We start from the raw sequence: 18304 nt of genomic DNA, 5'->3' as shown, positions 1-18304 counted from the left end.
TAAATATATTTATTTAACTAGTTTTGTTGGTTTTATTTTTTAGCTAACTGGCTGATGTTTTCATTTTGCATACTGTAACTTTATTCCTGGTTTAAACAACTTGTTGTTGTTTATTTATTTATAATTTTGGTACAGTACTTTGTAAAGGCTAACATAAGCCATTGTTTTTCCAATTTTTTAGCGCAGAAAAAACACAAATGTTTAAATTTGTTTAACAAATATCAAATCAATCACAATACATTGTATTTACGATAAAAACTTTTTTACATGTTGAAGAAATAAAACAAATAAAAACAATAAAACAAAATGAAAAGAATGTAAACATACATGTAAATCTATAATAAACAATAGGTAAGATGTCTTTTAATATGCTATGGCAGTACAAAAAATATTTCTAATTTACAAAACATTAAAAGTTAAAAAAAAAAATTAATAATAACATTTTTGGGACAATTAAAATTGTGTTATGTTTATTTTGAAACATGCCATTAATAATATAATATGCCATTAATAATATAACTGCTTAAAAAATATCAATTTTTATTTTTAATTAAAATTTTGCATTAATAATAAAAAAAATTGTTTTTTTCCTTCTTATACCTTATTTTGTTCTTCGTTACTTGGTGTATAAGATGCGTTAACTGAATTATTAGGATTATAGCACTGCGATTTTCTTAAACTTTTAGACACAGGACTACCTCCTGATGAAATTGACTTATTATAATTGTGCTCGTTGGTGTCATTTGTTGAAGTAGTACTTAAAGTGTTTACTGCGCTTGTAACAAATCGATAGATTGGTTGGAACCAAAATTGGCGCATTGACTGTGACTTGACGCATGTTAAGATGAAAATTGTAAAACCCTAAATTCAAACATTCACATATTGTTAAATATAATTTTTTTTAAAAGAGCAGGTATTTTGGTATTTATTATAATTGTCCAGCAAATAAACTGCTAATTGGTTTAGGGCTCAGCAAAAGTTTAGAGTACCTTACTTAAAAATGCTTTCAGTTATAAAAACTTTAGAAGGTATCATTTTTTTAATATACAGTTCTGCCAAAATTCAAGGGTTCTGGCTAGGCTATATCATTTAAACTTTATACTGTATTTTGTTAGGTGTCTGGGTTTGTGTTTTTTTAACCGATCTCTTGGTGTGAACTGTGAACAAAAATAAGTATACCTGTAAAGTGTTTGTCACAGCAAACAGCCACGCTAATACAGTCACATAAACAGCATCGTCAGATACTAATAGGAGAAACCCAAATACCCATGTCAGGCCCATTATTGCTGTCATAGAAACAGCAATAGGAAAGGACTCTTGCACAGACCTTTTCAAATTTGATGATTGCGACTAAAAAAAAATTTACCATGTGAATCTATAGAAAACTAGTTTAAGACACATTTTTAGTGTAAGTAAAAATTTTGAAAATCTAAAAATTTTTTTACCGATTTGTTTTTTGTTAGATCGCGGAACACCATGATAAAAACAAACAAGTTATAAACTAGTATTAGCCCGATTGGAAGCAGAAATCCAATGTAAAGAGAATAACCACGAAGCCAGCACGAATTATTTGCTAGATAGGTTGATTCGCGTAAAGGGTCTTTTTCTATAAAAAAAAACGTAAATTTTTAAACATAAACGTATTTATAAAGTCAATGTATCTATAGTTTTATTGTACTAAAGTTTTTTAATTAAATACCTTTTACTCCAAAGACATTTAAATCTATGAATTTTACCTTGATTACAAAACGTTTTCGACGGTATTTTGTCCAAATACCCAAGTGTAATTCCAATATTTGTAATTACAATTAAAGCGGGAGTCACATAAGCAAAAACCGCCAACCGTTGTAAATAGAACGTAACACTGTCTCTGAATACCTATAAAAGAAGCAAATTTTACAAATAAAATTTAGTTGGATGTGTTTAAATTAACTATATATATATTTTTAAGTTTATTTAACCTCGTTGTGGGAAGGTCAATTTCACCCAAACGCAGTAACATCAAAAAACCCGACCAAGTCGTGTTGCCTTTCACAGTTTGGGATATTATACATTAAAATTATCCAATAATTAAGCAGCCGATTAAGTTTTGGCTCAGCAGTAGTTTACACCGTTTATTACGCCTTACTCAAGGGAAGGCACTAAAGCATGAGAGCAGTGGGGATCGAACCCAGGACCAGGAAAATTTGCAAATTTTGTTTACAATAGTTGATTATACTATACAAACAAAACAATAACAAAAATACCTTAACTAATGACATGTACATTTCGTAACTGTACGCTGCCATCCAGCACCAGGTAACCAGAAAAAAATACTGCATAAAAATGGCGATAGCTGTACACAAGGATTTATTTTCAGTTCGTGTAACTCCTGTCACAAATATTATATTACCAATAAAGAGATTCAAACAAATGTTGAGTAAAATCTTCGTAGGTTTTCGTTTTCTGGCATCGCTGTATACAAAAAATTATTATTTTAGTTAATACTAAATAAAAAAAAATGGCAGCCTGTTGTAATAACCGGCAGCGTGGTGTAGTGGTAAAAACATTTGCTTACACCACACATGAGGTTGTGGATTCAGTCCCCACTGCTCTCATGCTGTAGAGCCCATGAGTAAGGCACTATAAACAGTATGAACTCCTGCTGAACCAGCACTTAATCAGCAGCATAATTATCGGGCAATTATAATCTATAATATCCCAAACTGCCACAGACAACTCGAGACTGGGTCGGAGTAACTGATGTTACTCTATGTTTAAGTCGCGCATTCGACTTTCCCACATCGAGGATAAAGATATATAAAAAAAATATAAAGGGTTTTACCGGGCAAAAAAATTCAAAGCATCTTTATTTTGAATTTTGTTATATCTCGAGCAATACATTGTATTTTCTATTGTACTTAGTTACATTAATACATTTGACCTACCGGTTTGCAACACTTAGAACGAGGGTTAAAAACAGGCCGATAATTGAGAGAATTGAACCAATTAAACTAACTACAGACAGAGCAACATCCGCTGGTATTTCGTCTGATTTCTAGTTTATTTAAAATAAATTTTTAAAGGAATACATAAGAAAAGTTATATCTTAACTAATCGTGTTATATTAAGTAAGGCTCTATAAATAATATAAATTCCTGCTGAGCCAACACTTGGTCATCAACCTAATTATTGGGCAATTACAATCTATAATATCCCAAACTGCCAAATTCGACTTGAGATTGGGTCGGGGTAATGGTTGTTACTCTATGTTTAGGTCGTGAAGTCGACCTTCCCACATCGAGGACAAATATATATAGAAAAAATAATCCAAAAACTGTTTGACGACACAGTTAAAAACTTACTACAATAATAGCAAAGTTGGTGAGATGATCACATGAGCATTGGGGAGGATCTACATTTGCATTTAAACAACAACCCTCACTCGACCATTCGCTTGTTTCAAAATCCCAAAACACACACTGCATAGTGGTCCTTAGTAGCTGCGCAAATTATAAAACGTTATATTTTTATTTTAAGTTGTCTTAAAATGTTTATAGTATTTTTGATCCAAGCCATCGTGTATACGAAGCTGGAAAAATTATGATAATGTTTTTTTAACTTTATTTTCAGGTCTACTATTATGTTTATTGATATATATATATATATATACTAGTTGTTGTACCTTTAAAGTTGTATTTGCCATTGGTTTTGTCCCGTATCGTGATGTAACACTTTTATGTTGTATTAAAATCGGTTCCTCCAAGTTTCTTATCGTCAAATTTTGGCCTAAGTCGATGGATAGAACCTAAGGAAAATTTTAATTTGTTTCAGTTAGTTTAAAAAAGAAAGTAAAAAGAGTAAATTAATTAGACAGCTCGTTTTAGAGAAATGTAGTATTAACATTTTCACAATTTTATGCTTTAGTAGGCCTTAGTATATTGTAGCATAAACACTTTAGACCTAACTTACCGATGACACATTATTTTCCGTTTTAAACAAATTGTCATTTTTGTAAAACAAGAACGAACTTCGTAACTGTTCTTTGTCGGTTTGTCGTCTAACCCTTTCACCGCGACGTATAACAGCATTACGTAATACTCCACCTGGTATAATCACGTTTACGCCACCGTCGTTGTCAAAGGTTTGGTAGCGTAATTCTCTATTAATATCCACTTCCTTAGCCTGGAAAATATTTTAAGTGAAGCTTGTTTTCTTGAACTTTTTATAATTTTTGTTTTAAATATACAATATGTTAACTAAAAAGGTTTAGAATAAAAAAATAAAAAAAAATTACCCGAACCACCATAGCTGAAGTCTCAAGTTCAAATCCTTCCTCAGTTACGTTAACATATTGTAAAAAGGTACTTAAACCCTGCGTTAGATTAGCGTCGACATTTTGCGAAACTTCTTGATTGGGTAACTCTAGTGTTACAGTAGATGATGCTTGAAAAAATGAATTGAGTGTGTTCACAGAAATCTGTTAAAAAATATATATTGTTAGAACGGCAAGGCCTTTACTTAAATAGTTTGGTAGATTTTTTTGTATATATCTTTATCCTCGATGTGGGAAGGTCGAATGCGCGACCTTAACATATAATAACATCAGTTACTCCGACCCAGTTGCCTTTTGCAGTTCGGCTAAGAGATTATAATTACCCGGTAATTATGCCGCTAATTAAGTGCTGGCTAATCAGAAGTTAATACCGTTTTTAGCGCCTTGCTCAAGGGCGCTACAGCATAAGAGCAGTGGGTATTAAACCTACGACCTCATGGCGGTGTAGCTAAGATACCATGTATAAATATATTAGAGTAAAATGTGGTAAAATGCGAAAACTGTAATAGTAACAAGAACACTATGTATTGATTATCGCAATTATCCAATAATTAAAACCTGTCAATAAATATTTATTTTAAAGAACCATAAAAGTAATAAGCAATTTGGCAAGAACCGAAAAAGTAATATTATCGTTCAAGGACCGTAAACTACACATGATTCAACTTTTGCTTACCGGTAATACCCCCTCTTTAACGTTACCAGAAATCCCGCTGATATGACCAATCGAAGTTTCTATGTTTGAAGCAGTTAAATTTGAACTGAACACACTAGTGTATATCTCGAGTTCGAGTCCGAACAGTTCCACAACACTTTCTTTGGTCAACTGCTCAGGTGTCTGTTTTTAAATAAAAATAATTTTTCTAACATTACAAAAAGCGGTAGGTTGTTTATAAAAATTATGGTCGCTAGAGTTCGTTAGTAAGCTACATTGGTTATAATATGTCAACTTTTGTCATCAGTCCGGTGGTGTGGCGAACCGGTCATGGCGTCGGTTTACGAGCCGAAAGGTTTCGGGTTCGACCCGCACCAACGTCACACTATTCGCCCTTGAGCCCGGTGTTTACAGATAGCTCAAAAACACGTCATAACAGCACACCCTTACCCAATAAAGAATATAAAACCTATCACCTTAAGGTGATATGGAAAAAAAACCTTTGTAATCAGATCAAACCCGCAGGGTTTAAGGTTCAAATCCCACCACAGCCTTAATTTTTGTTTTAAATCAAAACATTTACGTTTATTATTTTTACGCCCCTTTAAAAAAATAAAAAATTGCTTTATTTTACTGAATATACCAACTTACCAAATCAAGTACGTTCGCTATTGTTTTGTTACAGTCCAAGTATCGAAAGGTTGATTCATCGAAGTTATAAACTGTATTATTGGGCGGCGGAAGTATATATTCTTGACATATAACAATCGCTTTCGGTATCCCTACGAAAGAAAAACATTGGGTATTTTTTCCAAAGGTTATGATAATTTAATTTTTTTCATTTTTTTAGGAATGCATAAGTTAATTTAAAATTAGTATATAACATTAAAGATGTACGTAAAAAATTAGAAATATTAAATTAAAATATGTAAAAACCTGCCATATTGGTTTGGAAAATATTGAATTTTTTTTAATTTGCTATTTTTGGGTTTATTTTTTAATAAAAAACGCTGAATAAACTTAAATTTTACCGTTATTGCATTTTTCTACTGTTTTGCCTATTTCTCCGTATCTAGTAAGTCCAAAATCAAAACCGTTAATTGTCATAGCTTGGCAGAAACCTAAAAAACAATAATATGATTAATTTAAAGCATTTCGATTAAGTTGCGTTTTTTTAGAATTAAAAAGGGACAAAAAACTACTAAAATTAGAAATTGCAAAATATACATTTTAAAACTAATTAGAATAGCAAAGTTGTGCAAACAAAACAATGGACAGTTTGTGCAATTTATTAAAATCAGCATAATATTTAATTAAAAATACAATAAATAAACCTAAACTTAAAAATAAAATGGCTGTTGAAGACAACATTTTTGACAACATTTTTACATCAAAATAAACGTATTTTAAATAAAAATACAAATAATAAACCAATACTCTATTTAAAGAAGTTTTTTTCATACACTTAATACTCAGTAGCCTATATTTATATTATATTAAAGCTTTTAGATATGTAGAAAGACGGAAACGTGTTATTTTATTGTTGAAATTTCCGTTTCTAATTTTGTTTTGCAAAATGCCATGTTTTTTGTATTTACGTGTACTAGTATATTGTTAAAGTCTGGTCCTTAATTCACGTTTTTTCTATTTCTTGGAAAAAACATATAATAATAATATCACAAAAAATGATATTAAGATTTAAAAAATAATTCTTTCCACCGTTAATTTATCTCAAAAATAAATTAAAAAACATCTGTTATACCGATATGGTATAACTAACACCCAATATCTTACGTGATTTATAATCTACTCTTCGCATTATCGGAAAAAGTTTTTTTTCTGCTTAATACAAAAATAACTTCCTAATATTTGTGATATTATTTTTTTAAATACAGTAGAATATATATGCCCATTATTGTGATATAACTATAAACATTTAATTATTTTTATATAACAGAGTTGCCCATTTTTACCTCTGCAACGAACTACACTGTCTCCTTTAAACCCGCGTTCGCAAATACATTGATATGATTCTGGGATATTAATACATGTTCGATTATCACCACAAATTCCTGGACTCTGTTCACATTCATTAATATCTGAAAAACACAAGTGTATATAAAAATGTATTAATGTAAAATATATATAAAAATGTTTAAAAATAATTCGTTTTAAACAAAATATTATAGACATTTTTAATTACAAAAAAATAAATTTGAAACATCGTGTTAGTTATTTTACTTTCTAAGAACGGGTCAGATGTCGCGTTGGTATTACAAAAATAAACAAGAATAAGAAAAAAAGTCCAGAATATAAACTAAAAAAAGTTAATAAAAGTCATATTTTCTTGAATATAAATAGAAATGGGGCTCAAAAAATCAATTATAGAAAGTTAACCTTTCAATTTTTAATTTTTTTTAAATTTTATACAATGAAAGTAAAAACCCATATTAATTGTTTTAAAGCTTTAATATGGCACAAAGCTTTAAAGCTTTAATATTAAGCATATTTTTATTTTTTTTTGTATATATCTTTATCCTCGATGTGGGAAATGCGAATGCACGACTTAAACGTGGGGTTCATACCGTTTATGGCGGCTTACTTTAGGGCGCTTCAGCGTGAGTGCATTGGAGATTGAACCCACGACCTCATGTGTGGTGTAGCAAGTGTTCTTATCACTACACCACGCTGCCGGCATATATAATAATATTTTACTTATATTTTATGGTATTCACATGGATTCAAATCGTATATATTTCACAAAGTAATTTTTGTTTATATAACATACCTTCGCATTTTACACCATCTCCCATATACCCCTCACTGCATTGACAGGAATACGATCCATTATTATTCAGGCAGTGCCCATTTTTGCGGTCGCAGTTGTCTGTCTCTAAATCACATTCATTTATATCTGTGCAGGTAACTCCATTGCCAGTGTATCCAGTATTACAAGCACAAATAAAAGATCCGTTTGTGTTTGTACAGTTTGCATTCAAATCACAAATGTTTGTCATTAGTTCACATTCGTTTATATTTGTGCATGTAAACCCATCGCCAGTATAACCTTCATGACAAAGGCAGGAATAGTATCCCTCTGTGTTTGTACAGTTAGCATTAAAATGACAAGCCGTTTTTCTTTCTGTACACTCATTTATATCTGTGCAGTTAACACCATCACCAGTGTATCCATGATTACAGGAACAATTAAATGACCCCATCGTGTTTATGCAGGCAGCATTGGGATGACAATTGTTTTTATTCAACGATGAACATTCGTTGAAATCTAAAACAAACAACTTTGACTTTAATAGGCGCTGTTAACATTTACTGTTTATTGAACCAAACACTTAATTTAAAAGAACAACAGATAACACTTTTGCTGCCATTTGTTTAAATATCAAAACTAGTATTTTTTATAAAATTAAATTATGCTAACAAGCCTAAATATTGTTACTGTAGTATATTTTTTTTCATCTTACTCACCTTTTTGACAAATAAAGTTCCTTAAATAGTTCTTTGGGATATCGACCCATTGCCCAATCTTTTTATTCATTCTACAACCTGAATCCAGTTGCCCGATTAACTGTAGTGCGCTCATATTCATGGGTCTATCGTTGGGTTCCCCCTTGGCCCAGTTTGATGTAACATTTGTTATTTTGGACCCGTTTCCCCACATCCATACAGGGTCATTGTACATTTTGCCACCATCTACAACTCGGCTAAAATATTTTAAAGTTGGTAAAAAATTAGAAAGTTGGTTAAAAAATGGGCTATTTGTGTATATTTTCTAAGAAGTTTGAAACTAAACCTCCTTCTAATTTAGAACCAGTCAATTGCCATTTTAATAGCATTAACCTGGCAATACAAACTTATATTCATTACTTCAATTTTTCTTTTTGTGTCTTTTTTAAAGAATAGTAACCTCATTTTATTTATTCCGCCAGTCCAAAACCCGTTTTTCCAGAACTTGCACTCTGTTTCTGTTTGCGTAAGGTTAAGTCTTTCAATTTCATTAGTAAGATTGAGCTGAATTCCTCGGTTTGTCACATGAACTAACTCGCCGTTGTTAGACTTGCATACTTTCTGTGCATCTTCAAACGTCAATGTTGCATTGTGGAAAGTGTATTGTAAACCTTCAAACCTGAATCTACTAACTAAATTAAAATACATTTTTATTAGAAGTTTTTAAAAATTTTAGGACTTTAAAAATCTTATTTTAGTAACTATACATATTTTAAATAAATTTTAGTTGTAAAAACTTCTCCAAAAATTTAAGACCTTAAAACGCGATTATAAAATAATAATAAGTTATCATTAGAAATTTAATAATTATAGAATTAAAGAATATAAGTGACCCAAAAAATTAATTTAAATAATAAAAAAATATTTTATTTTATTTTTACTTACCAATGGCGGCTTGCACTAGATTGTAGTAATTACTTAAAAAGCAGGAAAAAAAAACCCAAAATATTTGAAAATTCATAATTTTAACAGATCATTATAATACTAACAAAACTTAATTTCTATAACAAATATAAAGTGTTACGTTAACCTAGTTTATATTAGTTGCCTTATTAAAAATTATGACTAGTTACCAAGTATTTAAACTAATAATAATAACTTACGGCCGCTAATTACTATCTATCTGCCAAAAAAAAACAAATAATAAATATATTTTTTTGATATATTTCCTTATAAGCATGATAAAAATAACGCAGACTTTAATTTTATTAAATTAAACCAAGCATATCACGTCTTTGAGCTCATTTCCACTAATTTTTTTTTAATTACACACGCAATGACGTCATATACGTCAAAAACGTCAGATAGATTGACGTCATTACGTAACTAATTAAAACATCTTGCGTAGCTGCCAAAAAAGTTTTAAAAAGAGTTTCGCTTATTTGAAATAATTTCAGTTTTAATGTTAATCTAAAAATTTATAAAATTAAAGCATTTCAAAATGACTGTATTGAGAAATAAAAATTTAATTTTAGAAATACTTGTTTTTCTATATAATTCTAAACCTTAAAGATAAACTGAAGCGAATATATGACGCGTCTTAACGTCATAGCTATTACTTATCAGTCATTTTAGGTTTGAGTAACATTAAGTTATAATGTTAGGTATAAATTTAAAATAAAAACCAAAAAGTTTTGCAAATTTACACTAAAAAAAATGTAAAAATATTTTTCTTGAAAAACAAAATTTGCTTTATTTTTAAACCTTTGAAAATAGATATGACTGTCTGCCTACACTTTTATAAATAAAACATAACTAAAATGATGTATAGATTATTGATATGGTCTACTACTTTTAAATATTAATAAAAATCCCTTTTCTTAGATATGCAAAAATTTGTTTAAAAAATTACGATAACAAAAAACATGAATTTAATTTGTTTAAATATACCCAAGTTTAAAATCAATAATGTATAAGTTTAAATTTAAATATAAATTTTAACGTGCTCAAAAAAATTTAATTATAACGATACTAAACTTTTAATTGTTTACATTAAATACCATTCGCATGTAATGACCGCACAAAAATTTGTGTTAAAATTCGACCTTTAAATTTGCCATGACAACGTATATAAAGATTTGACTTTGTATCTGCCGGCGGCAGTTAACTCTATAGTAACTTAATAACAAAATAAAACTGTTGGTATACATTTAGTTGGAGCTGTCAAATCTATACGTTGCGTTATTTATTGTTTATTACGTATATTAACATAGGCCAAAGATGGCTTTTTGCTGTACGTTAAGTTCTCTTTTTAAAAGCAGTTTCGTATTGCTTACGTTCATTGAACGAACCCATTACGCAATTTCCTTTTATTAAATATTGCAATTTTTTGACTCATATTACAAAAAACCTGTAATAATAAAACTTAATAAAATACGGCTAATACTTTTAAAAATACGCCTTATTAAGTTGCCCTTTTCAAACTGTACTTACTAATTTAAGTTTTTTTTAAAACTTTGCTATTAATATACATATATATATCTTTTAATACATAGAACTGCTATTAATACATAAAGTTAGCACATGTTTTGCTTATAAACGTGCTTTAAACCTAATAAATAGCGTGCTAGCCTTTTCACTATTTCATGTTTTGTGTGTTATGAAATTAGCGTATAAGAGAGAAAGGGGTTTATCAATTTAAACTAGGCCCTTTTTTCTCTTACTAATCTTTCGTTTTTTTAAATCAATTTTTTGCTTGCAACTGATTAAATTACAAACGTAATTATATTACGCTTCTAAATTCAGTATACTAATAGAATATTTTATCATGATTTTAAGCGCTTTTCAATTGATGTGTTGAATTATTCAATAATCTTCAAAATTAAGTAACCCAAAATCAATTATAATTTTTAAAACAGCTTGGTTGTTTTAAAAGGCACAAATATAAATTTTTATCGTTTAAAATGCTGTAAATTACTATATATCTAACTATTAACAACAAAAACATTGCTTTTTAGCACAACAACAGTAATTAATTATTTTGCATAATGCAATGATTGATTAAAATTGTTTGGCCTATTATTTTTATTAAACCTTTTTATATATATTATTTGATGCCATTATTCATACTTTTTAAAATAATTTAATTCCCTTATAACCCAAACAAAATTAAATTAAAAAATTTGGATTGCCAAATTTAATTTACGTATAAAAAATTTATAGAAAAATTTGGCAAGTTATCATAATGTATTACTTAATAACCAAAAACTGACTAGACGGCAATTAAAATGCCATTAATCAAATATTTTTTATTTATTTCTTTTACATAATTTAATATTTTTTTTTACTTATTTTCTGCTATCCAAAACTTGCTTAATAAGGACTACTTGATGTAATGCATATCCTTAGTAGGCTACCACACACTGTATTCTCTGTTTTTCAAACCTTATGTGGGCTACAAGCCTACGCCCTCTGAACTGGATATAATTTAGCCTACAAACTTAGTTTTATAAAATCAGTTTGAAATGCATAACATGCGGCTGACCTTTGCTTACAGCGTTGAAATCGTGTTGTTACTGAGTTATTGTGAAATGGCAGCTTCCTATAATATCTGTCAAAACAACATTTTATTATTAAGGATATTATGCGATTGGGAAATTACAGATTCTAAATTAATACTGAAAAACGTTTGTAGCCTAAAATAACATGTTATTTTTATTATTTAATTAAAATTATTGAGTGTGTTTGTTATTTTTAAAAGTGCAAATCGCGTTTTGAAAAACGAAAGCTATATACTATAAAACAATTAATTTAAATTTAAAAGTTGTTTTCTATTTACAAATGAAACTACTGACCTACTACCTTTTATTAAATTAATGACAACATATTCAACCAATAACTAAATAATGTTGGCTTGTTTTATAAGTACGCTAATCTTAAGTTAAACTAAGGTATCTAAGCTAATATAAACACATTTTTGTTTCAAATTTTAAATATAATAACGTGATTTGAATTTAATTTATTATCGAAACATAATACATAATGTTATAATACTCAATCACAAATAAAATTTAGTCTAACAAAGGGAATTTATTAATATTTCTTGATCATGTTTAATTTACGGTTCTCAAAAATTCCAAGAGCCGTAAAAGTAATAAGAGATTCGATAAGAACCGTTAAACTAAGAAGTATACTTGAAAACCGTGAAAAACATATGAAATTTTTGTTATCTAGGTGCTTTAAGTTTAAAAAAAAAATAGTTGTAAAGTGGTGTTTTATATATAGTTGCAAAGTGGTATATCTTTTTAAGGTTTGTTATTATATGCCTAATCTTGAAAAGCCTATCGCTTTGTTTCAGCAAAGTTCTTCTGTATTTTACAAATGGAGAAATAATGCCATAACACTTTTCTTTTAGATGTATGTTTAGTTTCTTTGTATTCTCTTTACTAGCAAGATTGTAAACTCACAGACGCAAACTGTTTTAGGCGTTCCAGTAAAAATCCTTAACAAAAAAACTTTGATTACTGATTGAAAGCATTTGTAACATGGCTTAAAGTTTTAACGGTTTTTTAGTTCTAACAAAATACGTGGCAAAAAATCCGTTCATTTTAGTTTAAACCTTAGTTGAAATTACACGTGCACTATATTATTGCAGAAGGTTCTAAAACTAAAGAAAAATTTAGCAGAAGATTAACAAAGTTATTATTAGGGTAAGCATAATAAAACATTTTTTTTACTTATATTGTTAAAACATTACACAATTTTGTTAAATGTATATTAATATAGTGTCTTTTAAATGCCTGTGGAGTAGCATAAATTTAATACATATTTTTAACAGCTTCAGCATTGAAGACTATTTTCTTCCAAAGTTTTAATCAAATCAAGTTATCAAGCATAGTGTATTGAAGCATTTGGAACTGAAACTTGACTGTGGTTTAAATGCAGCTGCGTTGTAAAACCAAGGAATGCGGTTGGTTTGATGAACATTTAATGAAAACCTTATAAAGTTATTCGGTGACGTCATCTCTCGTTACGTAATGTCCTATGAAGTTCAAATGGCGCGTTTGAGAAAATGGTTATTAAACATCTATGTTCGTTAAAATCGCGCTAATTAAAAGGTGTTAAATTAATGGGTATTGCATATAAAATTATTGCTCATGAACACACCTGTTGTTGTTTTGTTGTTATTGTTGTTTTTTGTTGTTGATAGTATTTGTAGGGTTATATTTTGCTTGTGTTTATTGTTATTACTTGCGCTGTCGGTTTGTTTATTTTTTGTTGTAAAGTCCTTGTTTGTTTTATAATTTTTCTGGTGTGTTTCAAAGCAATAACAAAATGCATTTGCCAATTTTCATTTAAATTTTGGGGGTCACGTGATTTAAACAAACAGGGTTATTTATTTAATCATCGTTTAAACACGTGGTTTAACTTACTTCGAACTTGAGTAACTTTGATGACGTCACGAATCACTTACATTAAAGTTTTGATTAAATCGAACTTATCCAATCTCATGCTGGAAGTTGAGTGACGTAGTTGTTGACGACTGTGGTCACGTGAGGTTTTATTTGCTGATTGATGTTCTGTGAGGTAAGGACCTGCAATGCTCCTGGCCATTTGACCAGTGTCTTTTAAGGAACTTTTGGAATTTTAAATTAGGCCGTTGTGACGTCACTTGGATTTTACTTAGGCCCTTCACACTAACATCACAAAGACTCTGCTTCGTTTGCTGTCGTGATGCTACTAGAACTTTGCCATGTTTACTGTTTTGACATCAGTGAGGTTCTGATATTTATTTTGTTGTGACGTCACTGAACCCTACCACGCCGCCGTGACGTCACTTTGACTCTTTTACGCTATCGTGACGTCATTGGGACGTTGCAACACCAACTGCCGATGAATTCCAATTATAAAAATGCAAACCGACGGCTAGGGTCGGAACCGACGTCCAGTGTCGGACAAGAACGAAGATTAGGATGGAAGTGGATTGGCAGTGCAGTGGAGGAATGGATTTGTAGAAGGAGCATGAACTTGCTGTTAACAACTTTTGTGTTGTTGGCAGTGGTAAGTCGAAACCCTAGTTTTACTTGCATCCAGTGTATTTAATGTCAATCACACCTTTCTATCTTAACTAAATTAGGCTGCAAAATTTAACCTACCATACATCCTTGAGCAAATTCAGCACTAAGTGATTTTGCAATGAGTGGGTTACAAAAAAATAGGTCGCGCTTTTGTCCCATATTATTCCCAGCAGGCCCCTGCCGTTACACAATAATAAAAATACTAACAACCACAAACTAAGCCCGGTGCTGTGTCGAGGTGTGTGTAAGACCCTTGTAGTGCCACAGCACCATAAACTTTAGATACACATTTATTTAATTTTTTACCTTCATGTATGGTAAGATGTTGCAGTCTTTGGCCTAGTAATTTGTTTTTATTTAAAAAAACAGTACTTCATTGGTTAAAATTACTCTTTTTATAACTGCAATCAAAATTCTTGAAAAGTTTTACCCTATTAAACGCTGAGCTAAATTGAATTTTTTGATAAAAACCAGAACAAACGAGGGCAGGTGACTTTGTTTACAGTTTAAGGCTATGTTTAACGTAGGTCGAATAAAGCAAACAAATGTAAACAAAAACTCTAAGTTCGAATCCCGGTAAATGCAAAATTTTATTTTAAAATTTTTCCAAAACAAATTTTAACTTATTTATTTTTCAATAAATCGCATGTACTATTTATACATGTTTAATGTTTTAATTTGGCTGGTTATAAAAGCAGTTAAATATTACCAATTTTATGCGGCATTAAATATGTTGCATTAAAGACCAAACATTTTCGATTTAGTTAAAAAAAATATGAAATTAAAACAGAGAATCAAATTTGCAAGCTGTATCAAACATCTACAAAAATTCTTTTAAAACAAAACACGTAATTTTTTTTTCACGGGGTAATCATTAAAACTGTTAATGCATTTAAAAAAAATTGGAAACTATGTTTTATGGTAAACGATTGTAAAAAAAAGTGAATTGGGGCATTTTCTTTAGAGTTATATTTACTTTTTTTTCCATTACAACTTGTAATTAATGCTATAGCCTTTAGCAAATTTACAGGATTTTATAAATTTTCTTAAAAGGTAAATCTACAAATGATATATATGTATAGTAACTACTAAAAATCATTTAAAAATCATGTTATATTTTGTGTTTACTTAGATAGGTTTAACTACAAGCCTGGGTAAGTTTTTTAAATTAGTTATTTATCTTAAAATAATTAAATTAAATAATAGAATTGTGGTAAATATAAATTTGGCATGGGTAAACCTTTTGAATAAAAGTGGTTTTGCTTTTATTTGAGTAAATATTTAAACATTAGTGTGTGGAAAAAAATATTAGTGCATCCGAGTACAAAGCAAACAATTTTAGGCTGTTATCAGTACATTATCAAACAAAGTTAATATTTGTGTTGTTTTAAAACTAAAAAAAAATAATTTCTCTGAAAAAAACACCAGGGATTTAAATACAAATTTTTTTTTCTATATTAGTGTATGCTATAAAATAAATTTTTGCATATTTACAAAGGATACCAGACAATAGCTAACAGTTTTATAAAATAGGTCACTACACATGCAAAGTTAAGAGAATTAACATTTATTTAAAGTAGTATAAAAACCTAATTTACAAAATATTTAAAGTTAATAGAATTATGACTTCACCTGCCAATGATAAATATTTTGACTTAATAAGTAGTATAAAAAAATTGGGGTTTACAGAAAGTGAAATAAGAAGTTCAATTTATGCAACAGGTACATTAAATTAATTAGTTGATTATTAAAATGTTAGATATATATTTTTGTTGTTTGTTTTTTGATTTTTAAATTTTAATTGTTTTACCTTTTTTACAGAAGTTTCTCCAATACCTACTCCCGCAAATAAAAAAAAAAGTGGTAGAAAATATTCTTAAACAAAAAGGTAGTTTCTACATACAAAAAGTTTTAATTGATTTAATACTAACATGCAAATAAATAGCAAAGATATTTACAACTTAAATACTGTTTCATTCATTTATATTTTGAAACATATAATTAACTAATTACCAGAGGCACAACTATTTTCTATAAATGTTTTACAATATTTGTTTTTACTTTTTATGTCAAATGTCGTTGTTTATATTTGAAAAAATTTTAAAAGTAAATAAAAATTGAAAAAATCTATTTTTGAATTGTTTTATTTTTTCAGAGGTTCCTCCTAAACCAACAACCTCAACAAATAAAAAAAAAGTGATTAAAAATGTTTTTAAACAAAATCGTAAGTACTACATACAAGAAAATAATTTCCTAAAAGTAATAGTAATAGTCTAGATATTTACAATTTTATAACCCTTTTACTTTAATTAGTCAGTTGTATTCTTTTACAAATTTAAAAAAACAATTGTTCTTTTCAATATGTTTTGCAAAATTTCCTTTTACTACTTTGTTTTTAATGTTGTTTTTTATATTTGAAAAAATTTAAGACCCCAAAAAAATTTTAAAAAGTCAACTTCAAATTTTTTTAAAATTTTTTTACAGAGATTTCTCTAATACCTATTTCCCCAAACAAAAAAGTTCCGATTAAAACAAGTTTTAAACAAAAAGGTATTTACTACATACAAAAAGTTTTAAGTTTTTTGATACTAACAGGCCAATAAATAAGGCGAAGATATTTACAAGTTTTTAAAACTTTAATACTTTAATATTTAGTTATGTTTTGTAACATATAATTAACTAATTACTATAAGGTACAACTATTTTCTATAAATGTTTTACAATATTTGTTTTTACTTTTTATGTCAAATGTTGTTGTTTATATTTGAAAAAATTTTAAAAGCAAATAAAAATTTAAAAAATCTATTTTAGAATTGTTTTATTTTTTCAGAGGTTTCTCCAATACCAACAACCTCAGCAAATAAAAACAATGTGGTTGAAAATCCCTTCAAAAAAAATCGTAAGTACTAAATACAAGAAGATAAGTTTTCTAAAAAGCATGGGAAAACAGTAAAGTTTTATTATTTTATTTATTTAGTTGTATTTTTTAACAAATACAGAAGCTGAACTGTTTTGAATTATATTTTACAAATTTGTTTTACCTCTTAGTGTTTAAGTTATTGTTTATATTTTAAAAACTGTTTTAGAAGCGGGAGTATATAAACAGGTTGGTCAAGAAATTGGCAAACCAATTCAACTTGTTAGACCATATGATATTTCGGGTAGTGATAAAGGAGGATTTGAGTTAAATGTTATAGCTTTGGAAGAAATATTTTGTAATCCAAATGTTAAGGATAAACCAGTTGCTTTGTATTCTTTGACCGGAGCGTTTCGAAAGGGAAAATTTTTTCTTTTGAATCTTTTCTTGCACAGACTTCGGTCAAACAATGTAAGATAATTATGCTTAAATTAAGAGCTCTATTTTATTAATTTTACAAAAAAATTAATTCTGTTTTTTGGGACTTATAAGCTGTAAAGCACGCTATAAACTATGCTTGTTAATGGAATGTGAAAGTTGTAAACTATAATTGTTGGTAAAACTACAAAAACACTTTGTTTTATGTTACTCAATTTATGACACATTTTAAAAATCCATTTTTATTTTAAAAGCCTGAAGAATGGCTTAAAGACAGGGCTCAAATATTGGAACCAGGCAATGGTTTTAATTGGAGAGGTGGAGATGAAAGTGATACAAAAGGAATTTGGATTTGGAGCCAACCATATGCTATAACTAATAATAAGGGAAAGGAAGTAAGTTGTATGTATTTTAATTATAAGGTTTTGATAACATGTTGGTTCAAGAAGAAAAAATCCTTTTATGTATCTTTTTGATACATTTCTATATATTGGTAG

The 18304-nt window shown here is 28.8% G+C and overlaps 1 protein-coding gene across 1 annotated transcript; it reads right to left on the bottom strand.

The window, feature by feature from the left end:
• Positions 1-106: 106 nt before the first annotated feature.
• LOC145752503 (adhesion G-protein coupled receptor G7-like) lies at positions 107-9498 on the bottom strand. The gene is made up of 18 exons (XM_082568801.1): positions 9381-9498; positions 8896-9127; positions 8457-8692; positions 7759-8256; positions 6944-7069; positions 6002-6091; positions 5622-5752; positions 4992-5153; positions 4277-4459; positions 3952-4164; positions 3665-3787; positions 3345-3482; positions 2928-3037; positions 2247-2454; positions 1737-1878; positions 1446-1606; positions 1180-1350; positions 107-861 (listed from the first exon to the last, which is right to left on the bottom strand). The coding sequence occupies exons 1-18, from the start codon at positions 9454-9456 to the stop codon at positions 595-597; spliced, it is 3267 nt and encodes a 1088-aa protein (XP_082424927.1). The 5' UTR covers positions 9457-9498; the 3' UTR covers positions 107-594.
• Positions 9499-18304: the final 8806 nt, after the last annotated feature.

The sequence above is a fragment of the Corella eumyota genome, chromosome 5, assembly GCF_963082875.1.
Source record: "Corella eumyota chromosome 5, kaCorEumy4.1, whole genome shotgun sequence".
NCBI classification, from domain to species: Eukaryota; Metazoa; Chordata; class Ascidiacea; order Phlebobranchia; family Corellidae; genus Corella; species Corella eumyota.
The sequence above is the reverse complement of the archived record's forward strand: the minus strand, read 5'-3'. Positions and strand labels throughout refer to the sequence as shown.